We start from the raw sequence: 19,534 nt of genomic DNA on the forward strand, positions 1-19,534 counted from the left end.
GGGCTTTCTGTTCTGTCATTTTTCTTGAAGTACGCCAGCCAAAAACTTAGGTTCTGACACAGCAAGATATAAAAAAAAAAGTAGAAAGCCCGATAAAAATGACTAAAAAAAACGTTAAAAAAACAGCCGGAGCCTAACCTCTGCTTGGAGAGTAACTAGTCACATGGGAAGACAATAGAGCTCACGTGACAAGACAACCAACCCTACTCCCCCCGTGGTTCATCACTAATCAGTTCAAGTCCTGACAGCACTCGTGCAAGGTGTGGAACGACAGCGGTCCCAGGAAAATGGCGGAAACTTATTGTGATGCGAATGAATTCCTGTTGCATGCTGCTGAGAACGGCTCAGTCGCGGGCATTGAAATGGCGTTGAAAGCAGGTAAGCACGTATTGAAACTCTATCCTAAAGATGGATACTTTATCAGTATTCTTCCATCGGAGGTAGCCTTGACTGTATAGTATAACATGCATATATCTATGTCGTCGTGGTGCTCACCATATACCGGATCCAATTTTTGTTCGTCCGGCTGGGTCGGATTCTTCCTTTCCCTACATTCCTCACCCACCTTCCTTGCCGAACGAAAAACAACAACAACTTCACTCACAACAGGAGGACTCTTAAACAGCAACAGCCTGAATTACAAAAGTCCCATGGGGCACCAACTTGTTCAAGTTGTTGTTGTTTTCTGTGGGCCTGACCTCAGACGTGACCCCTAGCTGGAGTTTGGCAAAAAAAAAATTGAACCGAAGAATGAGCTGCTATCCTGTTTAGGATAGGGATGTCTTGCCGCTCGACTTAGGTCGCAAACTGTACTCCCCGGCCAACCAACCGTTCCTCTGGTGTGTTTTCTGTCTATTTGGCCAATTTCTACCATTTTTCCAGCGACCTGGGGAGCCTGGTAGAGGCTGGATCCAGAGGGCCAAGCAGCGGGGTACAGCCACGGAGTTACTGTAATTATTGAAGAACTTTTGATTCCGTTGCTGGTCGTCTGTGATCTGTGAACAGGACTTTTCTTTTGTTTTGTTTTATAAATGTATCCCAGTAGGGTTTTCACAGCCGCTTTCAAGTTCCCTGGAAACGGGGTCAGTTTAGTTTATTACTTCCGATTTATCAGTTTACGGGCAACGTCCACGATTGGCTTTGAGTTTGAATATCCCACCACGCGCCTCTCACTGGAACTGCTGCATGTGTAGTTTTCCCATATTCATTTGTTTATTTATTTTTTATAATTCTTTATTATATTTTCACTGATAAATATAACAGTCACACAACAGAAAATGAAGAACCTCCCTTAGATATTAACCTATCCAAGTCTAACAGCCACATTGTATACTTAACAGCTCATATAATATGATTATTATTATGTCATTACTAACGTTATTCATTTTGGTTATCAAATCATTACATATCATTTTATCACATTACATGTCATCTTTTCATATAAGCATTGTATCATTACTCGCATAATCATTTCAGTATTGTAATCAAATATCATTATCACGTCATTTCTATATTCTTTCATGATTATTTCTACATTTTTACATTTCCCATATTTATTTGCAGTTACGCACATTTCCTTGTTTTAATGTGAAAACAGGGCTTTGGTTGGTCGATGAGTATTCAAATGTACAATGTATATTCCGGTATTGAAATGTAAATCAGAAACTAGAAAGGCCGACATTTGCTTAAGAGCAAATACAGCATATTTCAGCCATACCCCTTCCCACGCAACATTGGACTGTTCCAAATCACCCCTGCGCAAAAATGGAACATCCTCTTAACAGTACATTATCCCCCAAAGTGGACTGGTATTGTGAATTGATTCCAGGTAAAGACAGAGCTTGCTTCTATTTTTCAGAAAATGACAATAATCACACCTTCCATTCAGAAAATTTTCATCATGACTGAAAATTGTTGAATGACTTCATGTAATGTCATTAACAATTTTCAGTACGATAACTAGGTGTAAGTTTAAAAAAGTATAAGCTCCTTGTGATGTGGGTACATTTATTATTGCAGTGAACTTTTTTTATTCAAGTAGGGCATACGATTTAATAATTATCAAGCAGGTGCAGGTACTGTAGGAGCGTTTGTTTTCTTCAAGCTGTAAAACTGTTAAACTGTTTTACTTTGTATGCAATCAGCCATCGAGCCTATTCTTATTTTAGTTTAACAACTCAGTCCTGCCAGACCCGGAAGATACGATTGAACCTTGTTCGAGGATTTATTTTCGTCTGTCTGGTCAGTCTGTTCATACCCTGGCGCTGAGAGTGTTTTATTGGGCTGAAACTCTGGCAGTTTAAAGTTACTTACAATTTAAATGTTCAAAGTTTATGTCAAACAACAACAGCACTAGGAACACATACATTTGCTCTGGAGAAAATACAGCAGTTTTCGCAAGTTCCAGTCCAGTGATAGAAATGTGGCCACTATAGACAGGTGGTCACTATAGAGAAAAATGCTGATCTATTGACTAGGAGCCATGCGTTACACATGATTTCAGTACACTGATCATTAATCATATAAACATTGCACAGGTAAGCCAATTGCTTAGATGTACAATTAAGTTCAAATAATTCTGAAGAGAAATATTGATGAGAAAATAATCATTCTCGCCACTGTCTAACTTATAATTACGTATCAAAACTAAACGCAGATTTTCTAACTAACGCACCTTTCGCCGACTTCATCAAAGGACCGCCGGCTATCAATCAAACACGGCTGTTGATTAGACTTAGAGTTTCAAACAGTCATGTGCTGTGTGCCAGTTGACAGCGAACTTCATGCTACGTGATGTTTTACATTGCTTGGACCTTCTTTCCTACAGCGGTGCTTTTACAAAATATTTAGACTGTAACACTGAGTCCCACATGTTTTATAGAATAGAATTTGACGCAGAACAGCGTTTTTTGCTGGGTATTTTTCTTGAAACATGTCCGTGGGAATATCAGCGAGGCGGCGACGTAGGGATATCAGACCGTCAACAAAAGTCGCACGGCGGCTAACGGCGCAGCGAAGATACTAGCGCTATAAATAAGCGCTTCAACTAAGTCTAAGGATGGCAACCCGTACAATATTTTTGTATACTGTTGAGCTAAGTAAAGTTTGTTGTTTATGAGGTTTTAGTTGTCTTTGAAGCTTTGACCCGAAATATTTTAAAGTCAAACTGCTGAAGAGAAGTAAGTGACTGCTACGATTATCGTAGATATGGCCCTAAAAAAACTGATAAAAGAAGCCTTCTCAATAGTCTAAAATGTAAGAGCTTCCGGGGGGGCTTCGCCCACCTGGGTCCCCCCCACAGTGGCCCTGCCCCTGGACCCCGCCAGGGACATTCGGCGGCCCATGGACCCCTGTCCGACGCTTTGAAAAAATCCTGGCGAGAAGTCTGTACGGCCTGAGTCTTTAAGTTAACGTATTGTGTGGTCCCGCTTATGAATATTAATTAGCCTTCGCTTTCCTCTTCGCTGATTGGCTGAACCATTAATTGAATTAACTTTTCCTGCCGGCTAGACGCAGGTGCAGATGTCGGCTCTGTGGGGTGAACGTCCGAAAGGTCATGGCATGGAGAACGAAAGAAAACCAATTTCCCCTAAAAAAAGTGCTGTAATTACGCCTTTTACAGTACTTTATGCCAAAAATTTTACTTGGATCATTTTACCAACTATCTTATGCCTATCTATACCAAATGTTACTCATACCAGGGTACAGGGGTGCAAAATATACCGTATAAGACCGTCAACAACAGTCGCACGGAGCTAACAGCGCAGCGAAAATACCATCGCTAGCGTTTCAACTTCGGATAACAAGTTATAAGTACTGTTGAACTTAGCCTGTGTTTACACAAGCTCTCGCCGGCTGGGCTTAATGACCCCCTCCCCCCGCGGCAATTGTAGGGCCGGCCGCTAGGGGCTTGATTTTAGTCAGGCTATGTTGAACTCAGTAACGTTAAAGTTTGTTTTTAGTTGCCTTTGACGGTTTGACCTGAAATAGTGTTACGCTAAACTCCTGAAGAGAAGTTAAGTGACTGCTGCGATTATCATAGATATGCCCCTAAGAACTGATACAATATAAAGCCTTCTGAATAGTCTAAAATGCGAGAGCCTTAGGCGGGCTTCGCTCCCCCTGGCGGGAACACTGCTATATACGGGATCATGAGGCCCCGCTTATGAATATTAATTAGCCTTTGGCCTCCTCTTCGCTGATTGGCTAGGTCTTTGATTCAATTAACTCTCCGGCTGACGCGCACAGGTGTGGCTCTGTGCGGGGTCACGGAAGGTCACGTCAGGAGGCCAAAAGAAAACAAATTTCCCCTCAGAAAAGTGCCAAAATTAATCATTTTAAAGTTGTTTATGTCAAAAATTTTACTTGAATCTTGTTACCAAGTATCTAATGCCTATCTATACCAAATTTCAGGTCATTTAATTGTAATACCAGGGTACAGGAGCCAAAAGTGTCCTTTTTTGGTCAAAAATTGGCCAAAAATTGCCAAAATAAGCATTTTGTTGCACTGTACACCAAAAGTGTTATTGAATTTATATGAAGGGATTATCAAGGCACATCTGTGTCAAATTTCAGCTCATTCGGTTGCAATACCAAGGTACAGGAGCCAAAAGTGTCCTTTTTTGGTCAAAAATTGGTCAAAAAATCGCAAAAATAAGCATTTTGTTGTACTGTACACCAAAAGTGTTATTGAATTTATATGGGGGCATTATCAAGGCACATCTCTGTCAAATTTCAGCTCATTTGGTTGTAATACCAGGGTACAGGGGCCAAAAGTGTCCTTTTTTGGTCAAAAATTGGTCAAAAAATCGCAAAAATAAGCATTTTGTTGTACTGTACACCAAAAGTGTTATCGAATTTATATGGGAGCATTATCAAGGCACATCTCTGTCAAATTTCAGCTCATTTGGTTGTAATACCAGAGTACAGGGGCCAAAATATACAGTTTTGGTCTAAAATTGACCAAAAAATCTCAATGAAATCATTTTAGAGGCAGATATGAAAAAACTGAGAAAAAAGCATCAAGGTATTGGCCCATTCTACCCCTGTGCCAAATTTCAGGTCATTCGGTCCAGGAACGGCGGAGATGAATCACTTTGAAGATTTGACAGGAGAAAGAAAGAAAGAAAGAAAGAAAGAAACATTACGAATACAATATATTTCACCATACTATGTATGGCTGAAATATAATAAGAATGTGCACACACAAGTACACTAGCAGTACCTTTGCTATTTGTTCTATACCATACAGACAATTTGCATACGACTGTTGTTTGCAACTTTATAGTCTGTGTAACACACTGTCCAGGGCTGTAACTGGGGGCCGGTGGATGTTTGGCGGGCTGCTATAAGCGAGATTTAATCAGGCTAGCAACTTTATATGACTCTTATATCCTTTGTTCTATTTAACCGTCGTGTTTGGCATTGGCCCTGGAGTCTCATTGAATCAGTAAGAATGCAAGAATATTGTGTCTGACGGTTATATTTACCTCCAAGAAATGTCATGGAGGTTAAATTTTCACCAGCGTTTGTGTGTGTGTGTGTGTCTGTCTGTCTGTCAACAAGATAACTCAAGAACGGCTTGATGGATTAGTTTCATACTTGATATGTTGGTGGCGTTTGATGAAAGCTAGAAGTGATTAGATTTTGGGCCCCCTAGCGACTTTCCTTGGTATTGCAGCGCAACTTCCGGTTTTCCTATTTCGTGTTCTGAACAAGATATGGTCCCAATTTTTAGGTGTTAGATAGCTCTTGTGCTCAGGAATAAGTGACATAAGTTTGGGCCCCCTAGCGTTTAGTTTCGGGATAGCAGGGGCATTTTTGTCAAAAACTTCTGAAGTAGATAACTCAAGAAGGGAACAATGGATTTTCATGATATTTGGTATGTACGTACCTTAGACAATGTTTTACAAGATAAAATACTAATTATGCAAAATTAGATTATATTTGCATAATTAATGAGCTTATTCTATCATAGCAGTTTTTTTAACGTATCTCTTGTACTGGACATGATATGGTTTTGATATTTGGGTGGTAGATAGCTTTTAACGTCATGACAAAGTGGGACAAGTTCCAGCCCCCTAACAATCAATTTTGGAACTGCAGGGGCGTTTTTGTCAAGACACTCCAAAGAGGATAACTATAGAAATGAATGATGGATTGCCATCATTTTTGGCATGCAGGTGGCTTCGACAAAGATGTTCATAATGATATACATTTCATGCAAATGAGGACTTAGTTTGCATAATTAATGAGGAAATTGTACAATTCCATTGTTTTCAATAGTTGAACTTCAGTAAATGTAACACATGTAAGTTATGATAGGTGAAACATAAGCAGATACCAAGTATGCAAATGTGGAACTGATCAGTGGCCTCGATTTGATATGCGATATTGCTGGCTTGTTCAACTATTTCACTTCCATATCAACGCTTGAGCACTACTGTATTCACCAAACACAGGTGCAGACATCGACTACGATCACGTGGACAGTGAGGTCTCCAGCACTGGCACAGCGCTGTTCCTAGCTTCCAACAGGGGACATGTAGATGTAGTGAGGCTCCTGCTCCGCAAGGGGGCGTCTATGGTGAAGAGAGCCAAGAGTGCATTTGCTCCTCTTCACACAGCAGCGCACATGGGTAGGTCAATCCACAACACATGTTGTTATCAATAGAAGCTGTAAAATTGATGTAGACATACGGCTTTTCATTGCGAAATATTCCGGTGATTTTCACACGTCTTCGTTCATGGCCATCGAACTTTGCAATGTAGATAATACCATGGGAAAGAAATACATGTGAGCAAATAGGTCTAGACTATATGCTAGACCAAGCATGTTCTAGACGTGATAAAATTCGAAAGCGCATAGCAGGGGCGTGAAAATACTCTGTTTACAACGTTTGTTAGTTGGTCTGTAATCTCTGTGTCTCATATTGTATATAGGAAACACAGAAGTGATGGAAGTGCTGGTGCAGCATGGTGCAACATTAGAAATAAAGGACGGCTTCCAGAACACACCACTCATGACTGCTTGCATCTACAATCATGTCGACACGGTTAAACGGCTGATCGAGCTTGGAGCAAGACCTTATGTGCCAGACGACTATATGGGCGAGATGTAAGTGTCACATCCTTCTATCAGACTATAGAACCAACGAACGATTGTTTCTTATGTAGACAAACTCTTATGTGCGGAAATGGACCGGAGATTGGCTTGTGCTCGTTTCTATATTTCTTCAGCGTGTGTATCTGTGTATGGTGCATGTTTTACTACTAGTATACTGTTCCAAATCTGCAAAACAAGAACCCCGGTGTCATAATTAAGTACCAGTTGAAACGTTTAGGCCTTGCGTCTTTAATATAGATGCGTATGTGTTGATATTTCGTGGCCTAGCTGTTCCTTAAATGAGTCGCATCTTCCACTAGGTGGGGAGACTTCAGTAGCGAGAGTTTGCAGCTGGTAGAAGAGGCGAGGAAGACCAAGCTGTTGAGATGCTGCAACCCTAAGTGTGGCAAACCAGGCTACAGGTAGGTTTTGCTACTGACGGTTCCACAGTTAAATTGTTCTGCTATTACTTCCTTAAAAAAGAAATACACTGGCCAATTTTGTCATCGATCGCGTCCGATGTTAAACCTGGTACATGTATTGAAATTAACTGTATTTTTTATTTGACTTTCTACAAGTCTTTGTAGCTCACAAAATGTGATTGAAAAACGTCCTGAGCTCTGTACAGTCACTGAATAGCACGTTTACCTGTTCGTCTTCTACAGGTCAGCCCTGAAGCTGTGTGGCCGGTGTAAGCTGACCCGCTACTGCAGCCGTGACTGTCAGATACAACACTGGACTGTCGGACACAAGAAGTGCTGTGGGCATGACGCGTACACTAACGAGGGACCAACCCCCTTCTTCAAATTCTTCAAGTCCATGGCAGATGATCTGATAGCACAGGCACGTGCACGTGCAAAATAATTGTTACTACATGTACTTCTGATCTTAAACACGTAATGGCTTGTCATCCCGAAGAACTGTTGAGCAAACGTTTCCGCAACAGTCATATGTAATGTAGCAAACAATAAGTGACAATGTAACATGTTGCCAAACCTGAAGCGTTTTCTATCTATTTCTTATGGTTCTTGTATCCGCTAAATTTTGTTGTTTTGTCGTTTTTGTTTTGCTTTTATTTTGAAGGCTAATACTGTTTATAAAGACATTGTTTTAGCTTGGATGGTTTTGAAGTGAACAAGTTGAAATGTAACATGGGCAGTCGGGACTCTACCAAGAAACATTTGCAGTGACCACACACATTTCCTTTCGTATCCGTGGGTGCTGTGCGCATGACGTGTACCCTGACGAGGAACCATTACCCTTCCAAAATAAGGTCGACGTGGCGTTAATGGCAAAACGCATCCTAGAACATTTAAACCAAGATTAAGTCTAGTAGAGTTTGTTTTACAACTTTGTACATCCAGCAGGTCATGTTATCGAAGGCATGAAACTACTTTTGTTTCTATACCAAGAACTGTTGAGCACACGATGCCGCTAAAGCCACATATCGAAGTAACAAGTTGCATGTTAAACAAAACCTTCATTTAGCCATTCTTTACTACAGGTAATGATGTTGGAGTCTTTAACGTAGAACACGATGTTGTGTCAAGTCAATCATACAGTTAAATGGCCTTGTTTGGATTATCTTAGAAATGAAAGTAAACTTCAGTGAAAGTGTCCATCTGTACAGTCAGATTTTAACGAAACTACCTTTGCAGTGACCACACTTCCTGTTGTTAAATCAATGATGATTGTTTGTTTGTTTTATTTGATTTGCATAAGATATAGCCACAGATATGTTTTAACGTTATGTTCTCATTGGATCGCATTTCATGCTATAAAGGTGACTTTTCTACTGAACTGACTGTTGAGTGTTGTAGTTAGACTGTTAGATCAATGATAATAGACTGACATAGAATATAGTCACAGTTATGTCTCTCTCTGAGTCATCTTTTCTATGAAAAAAGTGACTTTCTGATGAATTGACTGCTGAGAGTTGGATTGTGCAATTGATGAAGTGTTTAGCTATTTTAGGTGAAAGAATATAACAAGAAGAATTATGAATAAGTCCGTACGAAATGTACTTCACTTTCTTTGAAATCTTTGTTTCCCGTAGGAGAATATTCTGCAATAAGTGACTCAATCACATACCTCGGAAGTTTTTTTTAGTTTCCTCGAAAATTATGGCCTAGAGACTTTTAATGGTAGATAGAACAGGTACATATTTGGATGTTGTGTTTATTTAAGCTTTCCCAGTTCATCCCCGAAAATTTGTTCAGTTCTGTTTCCAAACAGCTGAAAGGGAAGATCTTCTTCTGACGAAACTTTTGCGAGCCGGCTTCACAGGTCGCTGGAAAAAAGTAGAAACGGTCGAATAGACATGTCAAAGAAGTTAGTTGGTCAAGGAGTACAGCTTGCGACCGAGATAAAGGCATGTTATCTGTCTACTAGTATTTAAAATCTGAATACTTTTGAACAAGTAGAGAGAATGGTTAGGGTTAGTAACAATAAACGAGGGGGTAACGTAAAGAAAACAGGCCAATGGTGTTGCAATGGACTCCAGAAGACAGCATCTAAACGCAAGAAGCACCCCCTATGCGTGTATGGTAGCATGTTTTCGCATGTAAACGAACTTAAGGCACTTAACTATACTTGTATACGAAAGTATAATTCTTCTGAATAGTATTAAGAAATAGACTCAACCAGCTTATCAATCAATACATGTACAACATCAATTTTCTAATCCTTTATGTTCGCAAGCAATCTATCCGGTGACAATCTCCGACGTCACTAGTCACTAGACAAGACAGTGGCAGCTCACGTGACATACTACTAGTACTTCACTGATCAGTTTAAGCACAGACAGCACGCGAGCAAGGTGTTGACAATAGCGGTCCTGACGAAATGGCGGGAACTTATTGTGATGAGAATGAATTTCTGTTGCATGCTGCTGAACGGCTCAGTCAAGGGCGTTAGAATGGCTTTGAAAGCAGGTAAGCACATATTGAAACTTGGTCCTAAAGACGTATAATCTATTCTCCTAGCGGAGCTCGTCGACTCGGTGGATAGTAGTGGTCGGGATTTCTTATCAACCTACCCCAACCTCTGCTTGGAGAATAGAATACTCGTGTCAGAAAACACGATATCGTAAATCATTGAAGAACTTTCATTCCAGTTCGTATTTTCATATCATTTGTAGTTACGTACATTTTAAAAGTGTTGTTTTATTTCATTTTACAAGAGCTGGTTGCTGACAGGGTTATGGAGTATACAAATGTAAATTCCAGAATTGAAATGCAAATTAGAAACTAGAAAGGCCGACATTTGCTTGCGAGCAAATACAGCATATTTCAGCCATAATGCAACAATAGGCCTTGAGGTCGTTGGCCATTGGAAAATGACCCCAAAAAATCCCAAATATATCATTTTAAAGTGTTCCATGCCAAAAATTATACATGGGTCATTTGGATAAATATCTAGAGCACCGCTTAACCAAATTTCGGGTCATTTGGTTGTAAAACGAGGGAACAGGAGCCAAAAATGTCCAATTTTTGTCCAAAAACGGCCATAAAATCGCAATATTTAGCATTACGTTTTACTGTATGGAAAACCTGTTATTGAATTCATGCACACATAATTGAAGGGCACTTTTATACCAAATTTCAGGTCATTTGGTTGTAAAACGAGGGTACAGGAGGCAAAAATGTGCTTTTTTTGTCAAAAAATGGCCAAAAATCGCAAAATTAAGCATTTTGTTCTACCGTATGCCAAAACTGTTATTAAATCTGGGTGGGCATATGATCAGGGCACCTCTGTACCAAATTTCATGTCATTCGGCTGTAATACCAGGGCACAGGAGCCCGAAATATACATAAAAATTGACAAAAAACTCAATAAAATCATTTTGAAGGCAGATATGAAAAAAATGGAAAAAACACCTGAGGGTATTGGCTTACTGTACCTTTGTGCCAAATTTCAAGTCAATCGGTTTAAAAACGGCGGAGTTGATTCGATTTGAAGATTTGACAGGAGAAAGAAAGAAAGAAAGAAACATTACGAATACAATATATTTCACCATACCTATGGTATGGCTGAAATATAATAAGGATGTGCACACAAGTACACCAGCGGCACATTTACTCTTTGTTCCATACGGTATACTATGCAGACAGTTTGCATGCGACTGTTGTATCCTGCAACTAAATTTAGTTATCTGTGGAGTCTGTTTGGGTTGAGAGAATTTCTGGTCACCCTCGGATGGTCATTGAATAACTCATGGTCACCCAATGTGATCTACCGTGGCCGACACGTACAATGAGCAAAACACTTGTTTTTACCTACTAGACATACCAATTTTGCAAGTTTGTGATTTGATATGTGATTAATCTTTTCAACTATTTCACTTACAATCACGGTGCTTGTACTTGCACATCTTATCAACGCTTGAGCACTCTTGTTATCACCAAACGCAGGTACAGACATTGACTTTGACCATGTGTACAGTGAGGTCTCCAGCACTGGTACGGCGTTGTACAATGCTTCCAGGATGGGTCACGTTGACGTAGTGAAACTGCTGCTCCGCAAGGGGGCGTCTGTGGCGAAAAGGATCAAGACTTCCTTTTCTCCCCTTCATGCAGCAGCACAAGAAGGTAGTTCTTTCCACATTAAGTCTAACAGATAAGAATTTGTTGTCACAACAAATTCGTGTCTTTTAGACTTTAACAAAAGATACCACTGGACGCTATAAACTAGAAATTGATATACGACTTCTCATTGCGAAATGACGTTAAAGGTGATTTTCGCACCTCTTGATCATGGCCATATACATGTACATGGAAGTGATGTATGTGAACATTGAGTTGTTGTGATTTGAACAAAGAGGCCTAAGGCTAGACCTACCATGTACTTGACGTGATACACTTCGGAAACCACAAAAAGCATAAAAAAAGGAAACTGCAATAATTTTAGACAGTATGTCATATTTTCGCATCACTTGGCAGGAACGTAAAAAATACGATGTTTAACGTTACATGATATGTGTTTCCCGTGTCTCAAATCCCACCCAGGACGGACAGAAGTGGTGGACTTGCTGGTGCAGCATGGTGCAACATTAGACATACGGGACGGCTGGCAGCACACTCCACACATGGTTGCATGTGGCAACAACCATGTCGACACAGTTCGGAGACTGATTGAACTTGGTGCAAGACCTGAATTAACAGGCACCTACTTAGACGAGAGGCAAGTGTCACATCCTATTGGATAATAAAATCAATTACTGTAAATGCAGAAACGTTTGCGGTGGATTAATGTTCGCGGTTTTCGCGGAGACCACTTCACCGCGAAATTAAAACCACCGCGAACATTTTTCTATTATGGTATTTCTATTATGGTATAGACTGCGGTCTATGGTGTTACCGCGAACTTAAATCCACCGCGAAGAGTCCTTTTTCCCGCTACTGCGAAATTAAATCCCCGCGAACTTAAGTGCATTTACAGTAACATTTCATGTTAAGTATGCTGAACCAAGGATCCTTAGAAATGTATGTATTGATTTCCTGTGGCCTAGTTCCTTAAATATGTCATATCTTCCGCTAGGCGGGTAAACTTCTGTGACGAGAGTTTGAAGCTGGTACAAGAGGCCAGGAAGTCAAGGTTGTTGAGATGCTGCAACCCCAAGTGTGGCAAACCAGGCTACAGGTAGGTTTTACTACTGAAATGTCCACGGCTAAAATGTCCTGTTATTACTTCTTGTGAAAAGAAACACCCTACTCAATTTTGTCATCCGTACGTCGCGTCCGATTTGTAATTTGGAACATGCCTTGAAGTTGCATGAATTTCTATCTGACTTACTACATGTACAAGTATTTGTAGCTCAAATTGGTTAGCATGTTTATCTGTTTATTTCGGTTACAGGTTGTTTCGCAACAAAGTCACTTCGCAACCGTCAGTTCGTAACAAGGCAAGTCTTTTCGCAACAAGGTACAAGTCGTTTCGCAATATTTGAATGTTATTAAGCTTGATAGCCTAATAGTAATAGAAATCGTATTCTTAAAATGGTTATGCTCTTACCTGTGCACGCCGCGTACTCGAAACTGTACCGGTGTGGCAGCGATTTCGCCCCCCCGGGGGGCGAGATCACTAGCGTTTTCGCCCCCCTTTAGCGTTTTCGCCCCCCCCCCCCCAGAACATTACTAGTATTCCTCGGAGGGGTCTTAAGAGCAGCTGGTTACTACATATTAGGTGCGCTACCTGGTACTATACTGCACCTGGGAGTAACATAGTTGGTGTGTTACCTGGTACCTATATGGCACCTTATTACCGTAAGATGCCATACCTTGTTCGGTGCAAACACTACATTGAAAAGACAATTTTTTTTTGCAGCTGACATGGCAGAGGTGGCATAGAAAACAATGCTATTGTGAACGTATAAATCAACACTGTCTATGGTACGGAATACGTCAGCTATATGTTTTCAATTTGTCACAGTATTTTCTTTCTTGTGCAGAAAACATTTCCAAAGCACTAAGAAAAACACAATTGAATAATAGTTTCTCATTATAAACACTATCTACGCACAAGTTCATATACCTGTTGCTAAATGCTACAAAAAACTGGTAAAGTACCAGTCTTAAGAAACACGGGTAAAACACCAGTTCCTAAATACTAGAAAAACAGTCATATTGGAGGTGAAGATATCCATAGGGTAGGTGCATATAACGTACCAGTTTCTAAATACTAGAAAAACAGTCATATTGAAGGTGAAGATACCCCTTGGCCAGGTGCATACACCATAATGTGCATTATTCTAATGAATACCTTATTTGCATAATCAATAAAGACATGGCATAGTTCTTTTGTGGTCAATTCATAATAGAGACTTCATATTGGAGATATATAGGTTGCTTGAGGACAGGTGAATACAATTAAATATATCTCATGTCGAGACTCAGGTACATGCAATAAAGGGAATACAAGGGACCCAACCCTCCTTGTCTGAAACAAGTTCAACTATCTTATTGCCATGTACTTACGTTAATATTGATACTATGGATGGAGTTATGTATCAACCTCGTGTACTTATATCATTCTGAAACTGCATTGTGTGATTTATACCAATCAACTTCTAAAATATCATGTAAACCCGTTTTTTTGGGGGGGGGCCAAATCGCTAAAGGGGGGCGAGGTAGGGGGGCGAGATCACTAGCCGGGGAGGGCGAGATCGCTAGTGATTTCGCCCCGGGGGGGCGAGATCGCTAGTGATTTCGCCCCCGGGGGGGGCGAGATCACGGGGGGGCGAGAACGCTGTCACACCGGCCAGCGTATGAAAATCATCGGGCTGTCAGGGCCGTGCGGCCCCATGCTCCTCTGCCGCCGGGGTTGTCTTTCGCACCCGGTAAGATTTTTACGCAGTAGGAGTATAATTATGTTAGGAATAAGATTTCTAATACTACATTGTATTAGGCTATCAAGATTGATTAATAGCATTTAAATATTGCGAAACAACTGTACCTTGTTGCGAAAGGACTTGCCTTGTTGCGAACTGACGGTTGCGAACTGGCATTGTTGCAAAACAACCTGTTACCTTCATTTCTCCAGGTCAGCCCTGAAGCTGTGTGGCCGGTGCAAGCTGACCCGCTACTGCAGCCGTGACTGTCAGATACAACACTGGTCTGTCGGACACAAGAAGTGCCGTGGGCATGATGCATACACTGACGATGGACCAAGCCCCTTTTACAAATTTTGCAAGTTCATGGCAGATGATGCGATAGCACAGGCACGTGCGCGTGCAAAATAATCGTTTTTACTACTTCTGGTCGCTTGATTCCGCAACAGGCATATGAAATGTATCAAACAATAAGTGACAATTTAAAATGTTGCTAAACTTGAAGCGTTTATCTATTGTCATGGTGCTTATATCCATATACGTATGTATAAGGTCATTTTTTAGGTGGCGCCCTGTAGCGGGCGGCCGCGGCTGTTATACCTCCGCCCTACAGAGGCGCTACGGTGTCTTCAACCGTTTTCTACTCATCACTAATGTGCAATATATGTGTTAGTGTTACTGTCTGCTGTTTGTATACGTTATCCAAGGCATCTTATACCGCTTGGGACTGGATCTCCGAAGGTTTATCGCCGATCAGCTACGCCGCGTCTGAAAATGGCGTCCACTGGAATCCGTTGTTACTCACGTGAATTTCTCCAAAGCTTACGTCGAACGACCAACCCGATCCAGCCACACGCCAAGAGGTCCCTGCTTGCTCACGGATTGCTTCGTCGCTGTCGACCCCGAGGAAGTAAGGCAGGTAGAACTTTTATGAGAAACATCCCTACCATTGTTGGGCATCGCCCACCCCATTCCCTACAAGGCGTTCTGTCATGCAAATCTGTCAGTGGTTTGCATTCCTACCAGGATGCCATCAACATCAACAACCGGCCAAGGCACCTGCGTCCCATCAGACATGATCACGTCAAGTGTCCCAAGCCCAATGGTATGCCAAGTATTTTGCTGACGAACACTCGTTCACTGGTAAACAAACTTGACGAGTTTAGCCTTGTACTTTCCTCCTGCAAATCTGATATTGCTGTCGTAACTGAGACGTGGTTTTCTGAGGAACTGCCAGAGGAAGCAACAGCTATTGACGGCTACAGTTTGTTCCGCAAAGACCGTCAAGGAAAGAGAGGCGGCGGAGTAGCTGTTTATGTAAGGAACTCTATAACAGCGAAACCTGCCAACGTCGTCGTACCTGCTGAACTGGAATGTGTATGGATACACCTCCGCCCTCCTTGGCTCCCTCGAGAGGTCACATCTGTTGCACTCTGTGCGGTGTACAACCCTCCAGCGTCACCCAATGAGAACGCGTTACTCGACCACCTGTCGCAATCGATGGACGCAACAAGAAACTCCCACCCAGACATTGGTTTCCTAGTGTTAGGTGACCTGAATCGCCTAGACTCCAGCCACCTTTGCCGAAACCATTCGTTGCAACAGGTTGTAGACATCCCCACGCGTGGCAACGCAGTCTTAGACCAGATACTGACAAACTTGTGTGAATTTTATAGACCATCAACCACAGCACCTCCTGTCGGTAATAGTGACCACAACTGTGTTTTACTATCCGGAGAACGTAGACAGCTGCCAAACAACAAGCGAAAGAAAGTGGTGCGGCCTATGCGCGACTCCGATCTCAGGGCCTTTGGATCCTGGATAACGTCACACACCTGGGATGAAGTCTTTGAGGCAACCAGCACTGAGAATAAGTGCACTACCTTCTACGAAACTTTGAACCGGGCCATTGAAAAGTTCCTTCCAACCAAAACTGTGCGCCTTCACTGTAGGGACAAACCTTGGGTAACGCCAATCATAAAGTCGTTGATTTTCAAACGACAGCAGGCTTTCATCAAGGGGAACACCTGCCTATGGAAACGCTACAGGAACAAGATAGTGCGAGAGATCTCCCTGACTAAGAAGAAGCACTACCATGACATCTTAAGTCTGCAGACCCAAAGAAATGGTATCAAAACATCAAACAAATGGCAAATATACGCAGTGACTCCTCCGCCATTGAAGTTCCTGGCCTGGATCCCGCCTCAACCCAGACTGTTGCCAACGCCATCAGCCAACACCTGGCGTCTGCGTCCCAGCTGTTCCCGCCGTTATCCCTGGAGGATTTACCATCGTTCCTGCCTGCCCCTGGTCCTCCCCCTCAAGTCACGGTGTGGGACATGTACCACCGGCTCCACAGAGTAAAGCTGGGCAAGGCATCTGGGGTGGACGGCATTTCTGCGCGGTTGGTGAGAGAATTCGCCTTTGAACTCAGTCTGCCCGTTAGTGACATCTTCAACTCGTCTCTCCAGGAAGGGTATGTGCCCTCGGTGTGGAAGATGGCTGATGTCGTACCTGTTCCGAAGGAGAAACCAGCACGTCTTGAAAAGCTCCGCCCGATATCCCTGACACCCATCTTCGCCAAGGTCTGCGAGGGTTTTGTCACGGATTGGTGTTTAAGCGACATACTACCAGCTATATGTATAGACCCCCGTCAGTATGGATCGCTCAAGGGCAAATCCACCACGCATTATCTAACCAGCTTAATGCATCACTTGGCAAGTACAACAGACAAGCCTGGCTTCTGTAACACCCTCGTCCTGACTGACTTCACACGCGCTTTTGATCGTGTGCACCACCTGACCGCAGTCTCCAAACTTCTGGACCTAGGCGTCAGACGTTCCATCATTCCCTGGGTATGCGCCTTTCTATCGAATCGTCAACAGCGCGTGAAGTACCGACAAGTTGTGTCCGACTGGGAAACGCTTACTTGTGGCGTACCGCAAGGAACCAAGTTGGGTCCCCTGGTGTTTCTCGCGCTCATAAATGACGCATCACCGGTGAGTGAAGACTCAGCCGAGACTTGGAAGTATGTTGATGACATGTCGTTGTCGGAGGCAAGGCACGTTACACATGACTCCACGGTGCAAACTGACGTGGATAATCTCGTTCATTGGACAGAAGCCAACTACATGCAACTGAACCCCTCCAAGTGCATAGTACTGCTCATATGCTTCATGCGAAACCCTCCTCCCCCACCTGTAGTGACTGTTAAGTCAACAACACTTGAAGTCGTTGAATTCGCGAAGATCCTAGGGGTGATCTTTCAAGCTAACCTTAAGTGGGACATCCACGTCAACATGATGGTCAGCAAAGGCAGCCGCAGGCTGTACCTGTTACGGGTATTGAAGAGACATGGTCTGGACTCTAGTGACTTGACATTAGTGTTCTGTGGATTTATAAGACCAATCTTAGAATACGCGTGTCCGGTATGGCACCCTGGAATCACTAGTGCCCAGTCCAGGGCCATAGAGAACGTACAAAAAAGAGCTTGCCGCATGATTCTAGGTTCCACCTATGTTAGTTACGACATGGCTCTAGACCAGTTGTCCCTTCCGTCTCTGTGCAACAGACGGCACGAACTCTGTACAAAGTTTGGTACCTCTTTGCTGAGCTCCTCATCTTTCTCAAAATGGCTACCGCCAAACCGTGTGAGCCTGCATGGCAGAAACCTCAGGTCTAAACACCAGATAACACAATTCCACTGTAGAACGGCTAGGTACAGAAAGACTACACTGCCGTACCTTGTCGACTTGCTAAACAGTTCATAGTGCTAGAAGTATAACTAAGCTCAGTTGGATGTATACACAGTTATTTCAAAGATGATTATTGTGATGATTTATAATGTTTTGACTTGTGTACCTCTATTGCTTTTCATTTTAAATGTAACATGTGTAAAGCATACTGCAATTCAGCCGAAGAAATGAAGGCTGCCACTGTATGTTATTGTTTGTCGCTCGATGCGGAAATAAACCATTCATATAATAAGACAACACTAATTATAAGTTTTGTTGTTTTGTCGTTTTGTGTTTAGTTTTCTTTTTGAGGGGTGATGCAGTTTAGAAAGACCTCGCTTAACTTATAACTTGGATAATCTTGTAGCAGTAAGTGAACAAGTTGAAATGTAAGATCTTAAAAAAGAAACCTTTGCAGTGACCATATTGACTTTAGTATCCATTGTTAGTTGTCAGTACGTTTCATATTGTCCCTTAATCGTATTTTGTCTAATAAAAATAAAATTCTACTGAACGGTCTGTTGAGTGATGTGACATGTATGTGATAAATCCGAAGCCATCTCTTATTAATAAAAACAACATGATGAAAAGTTCAGAGATGCTTTCTCCGATTCGTGGGTACACAGATTGTAGACATTTTATGTTAAACGTAAGGCATAGTTTTTTCCGGTTAGGCCATGATTGGATTACATGGACGTATATGTATAACATCCGCGCGCATCAATTTTCGGCCGTTTCCAAAGAAGAAGAAAAATTTGAACCATATTGTCAATCTAGCGTGACTAAAATCGCGCCCCTAGCGGACGGCCCTACAATTGCCGCCGCCCTAGGAGCCAGTTAGAGCTTGTGTAAACACAGGCTACCTGTAAATCGTACAAAGCAGCTGCGGGTTGATCTCTAGATTGCCAAAAATATTGCAAAATTGCATCATGTTGATGATGATAAATTTTATGATGATTGGTTTATTGAAGTGAAAAAAAAAGCAGCCAAAGGCTGAATTACGTATAATCTTACAGACGTTCATAACATACAAAATATATGAATCGCAGTACAAATCATATAAAATACAGGCTAATTTACACGTGTTCCTTCTGACGTATACCAATCAAATGTATGAAGCTACGAATCACTTTATCAATCATTCAAATTTAAGGGTGAGATGCAAAGGAAACAAAGTATTGTTTTAAAATCATACAGTCACGGATAAAATCAAATAGGAAGCATATCTCTATGCTGTTTCTTGATAATTAAACAATAATTTGAAGGTCACACAGTCAGGGATAAAGTCAAATATAGTTGTGTTATGTCATCGTTATAACAAATCGTTATCAGATATCAGTACGTATGTTCCTTTTCTTAACCTAAACT

At 41.9% G+C, this 19,534-nt stretch overlaps 1 protein-coding gene across 3 annotated transcripts; it reads left to right on the forward strand.

Moving 5' to 3' along the window:
• The first annotated feature begins 222 nt into the window (after positions 1-222).
• LOC118408142 (GA-binding protein subunit beta-1-like) lies at positions 223-18,686 on the forward strand. 3 transcript variants are annotated; one of them, XR_004830261.1, is made up of 6 exons: positions 223-378; positions 6,462-6,638; positions 6,943-7,117; positions 7,426-7,527; positions 14,645-14,984; positions 18,421-18,686. XR_004830261.1 is itself a non-coding variant. In XM_035808781.1 (5 exons), the coding sequence occupies exons 1-5, from the start codon at positions 288-290 to the stop codon at positions 7,967-7,969; spliced, it is 744 nt and encodes a 247-aa protein (XP_035664674.1). In that variant the 5' UTR covers positions 223-287; the 3' UTR covers positions 7,970-8,975. The 3 variants fall into 3 exon arrangements, 1 of the variants encoding a protein (XP_035664674.1); XR_004830262.1 differs by lacking the exons at positions 223-378; positions 6,462-6,638; positions 6,943-7,117; positions 7,426-7,527 and adding exons at positions 9,861-10,038; positions 11,518-11,694; positions 12,112-12,286; positions 12,644-12,745; XM_035808781.1 differs by lacking the exons at positions 14,645-14,984; positions 18,421-18,686 and adding an exon at positions 7,771-8,975.
• Positions 18,687-19,534: the final 848 nt, after the last annotated feature.

Source organism: Branchiostoma floridae, unplaced genomic scaffold (assembly GCF_000003815.2).
Source record: "Branchiostoma floridae strain S238N-H82 unplaced genomic scaffold, Bfl_VNyyK Sc7u5tJ_1558, whole genome shotgun sequence".
Taxonomy (NCBI): domain Eukaryota; kingdom Metazoa; phylum Chordata; class Leptocardii; order Amphioxiformes; family Branchiostomatidae; genus Branchiostoma; species Branchiostoma floridae.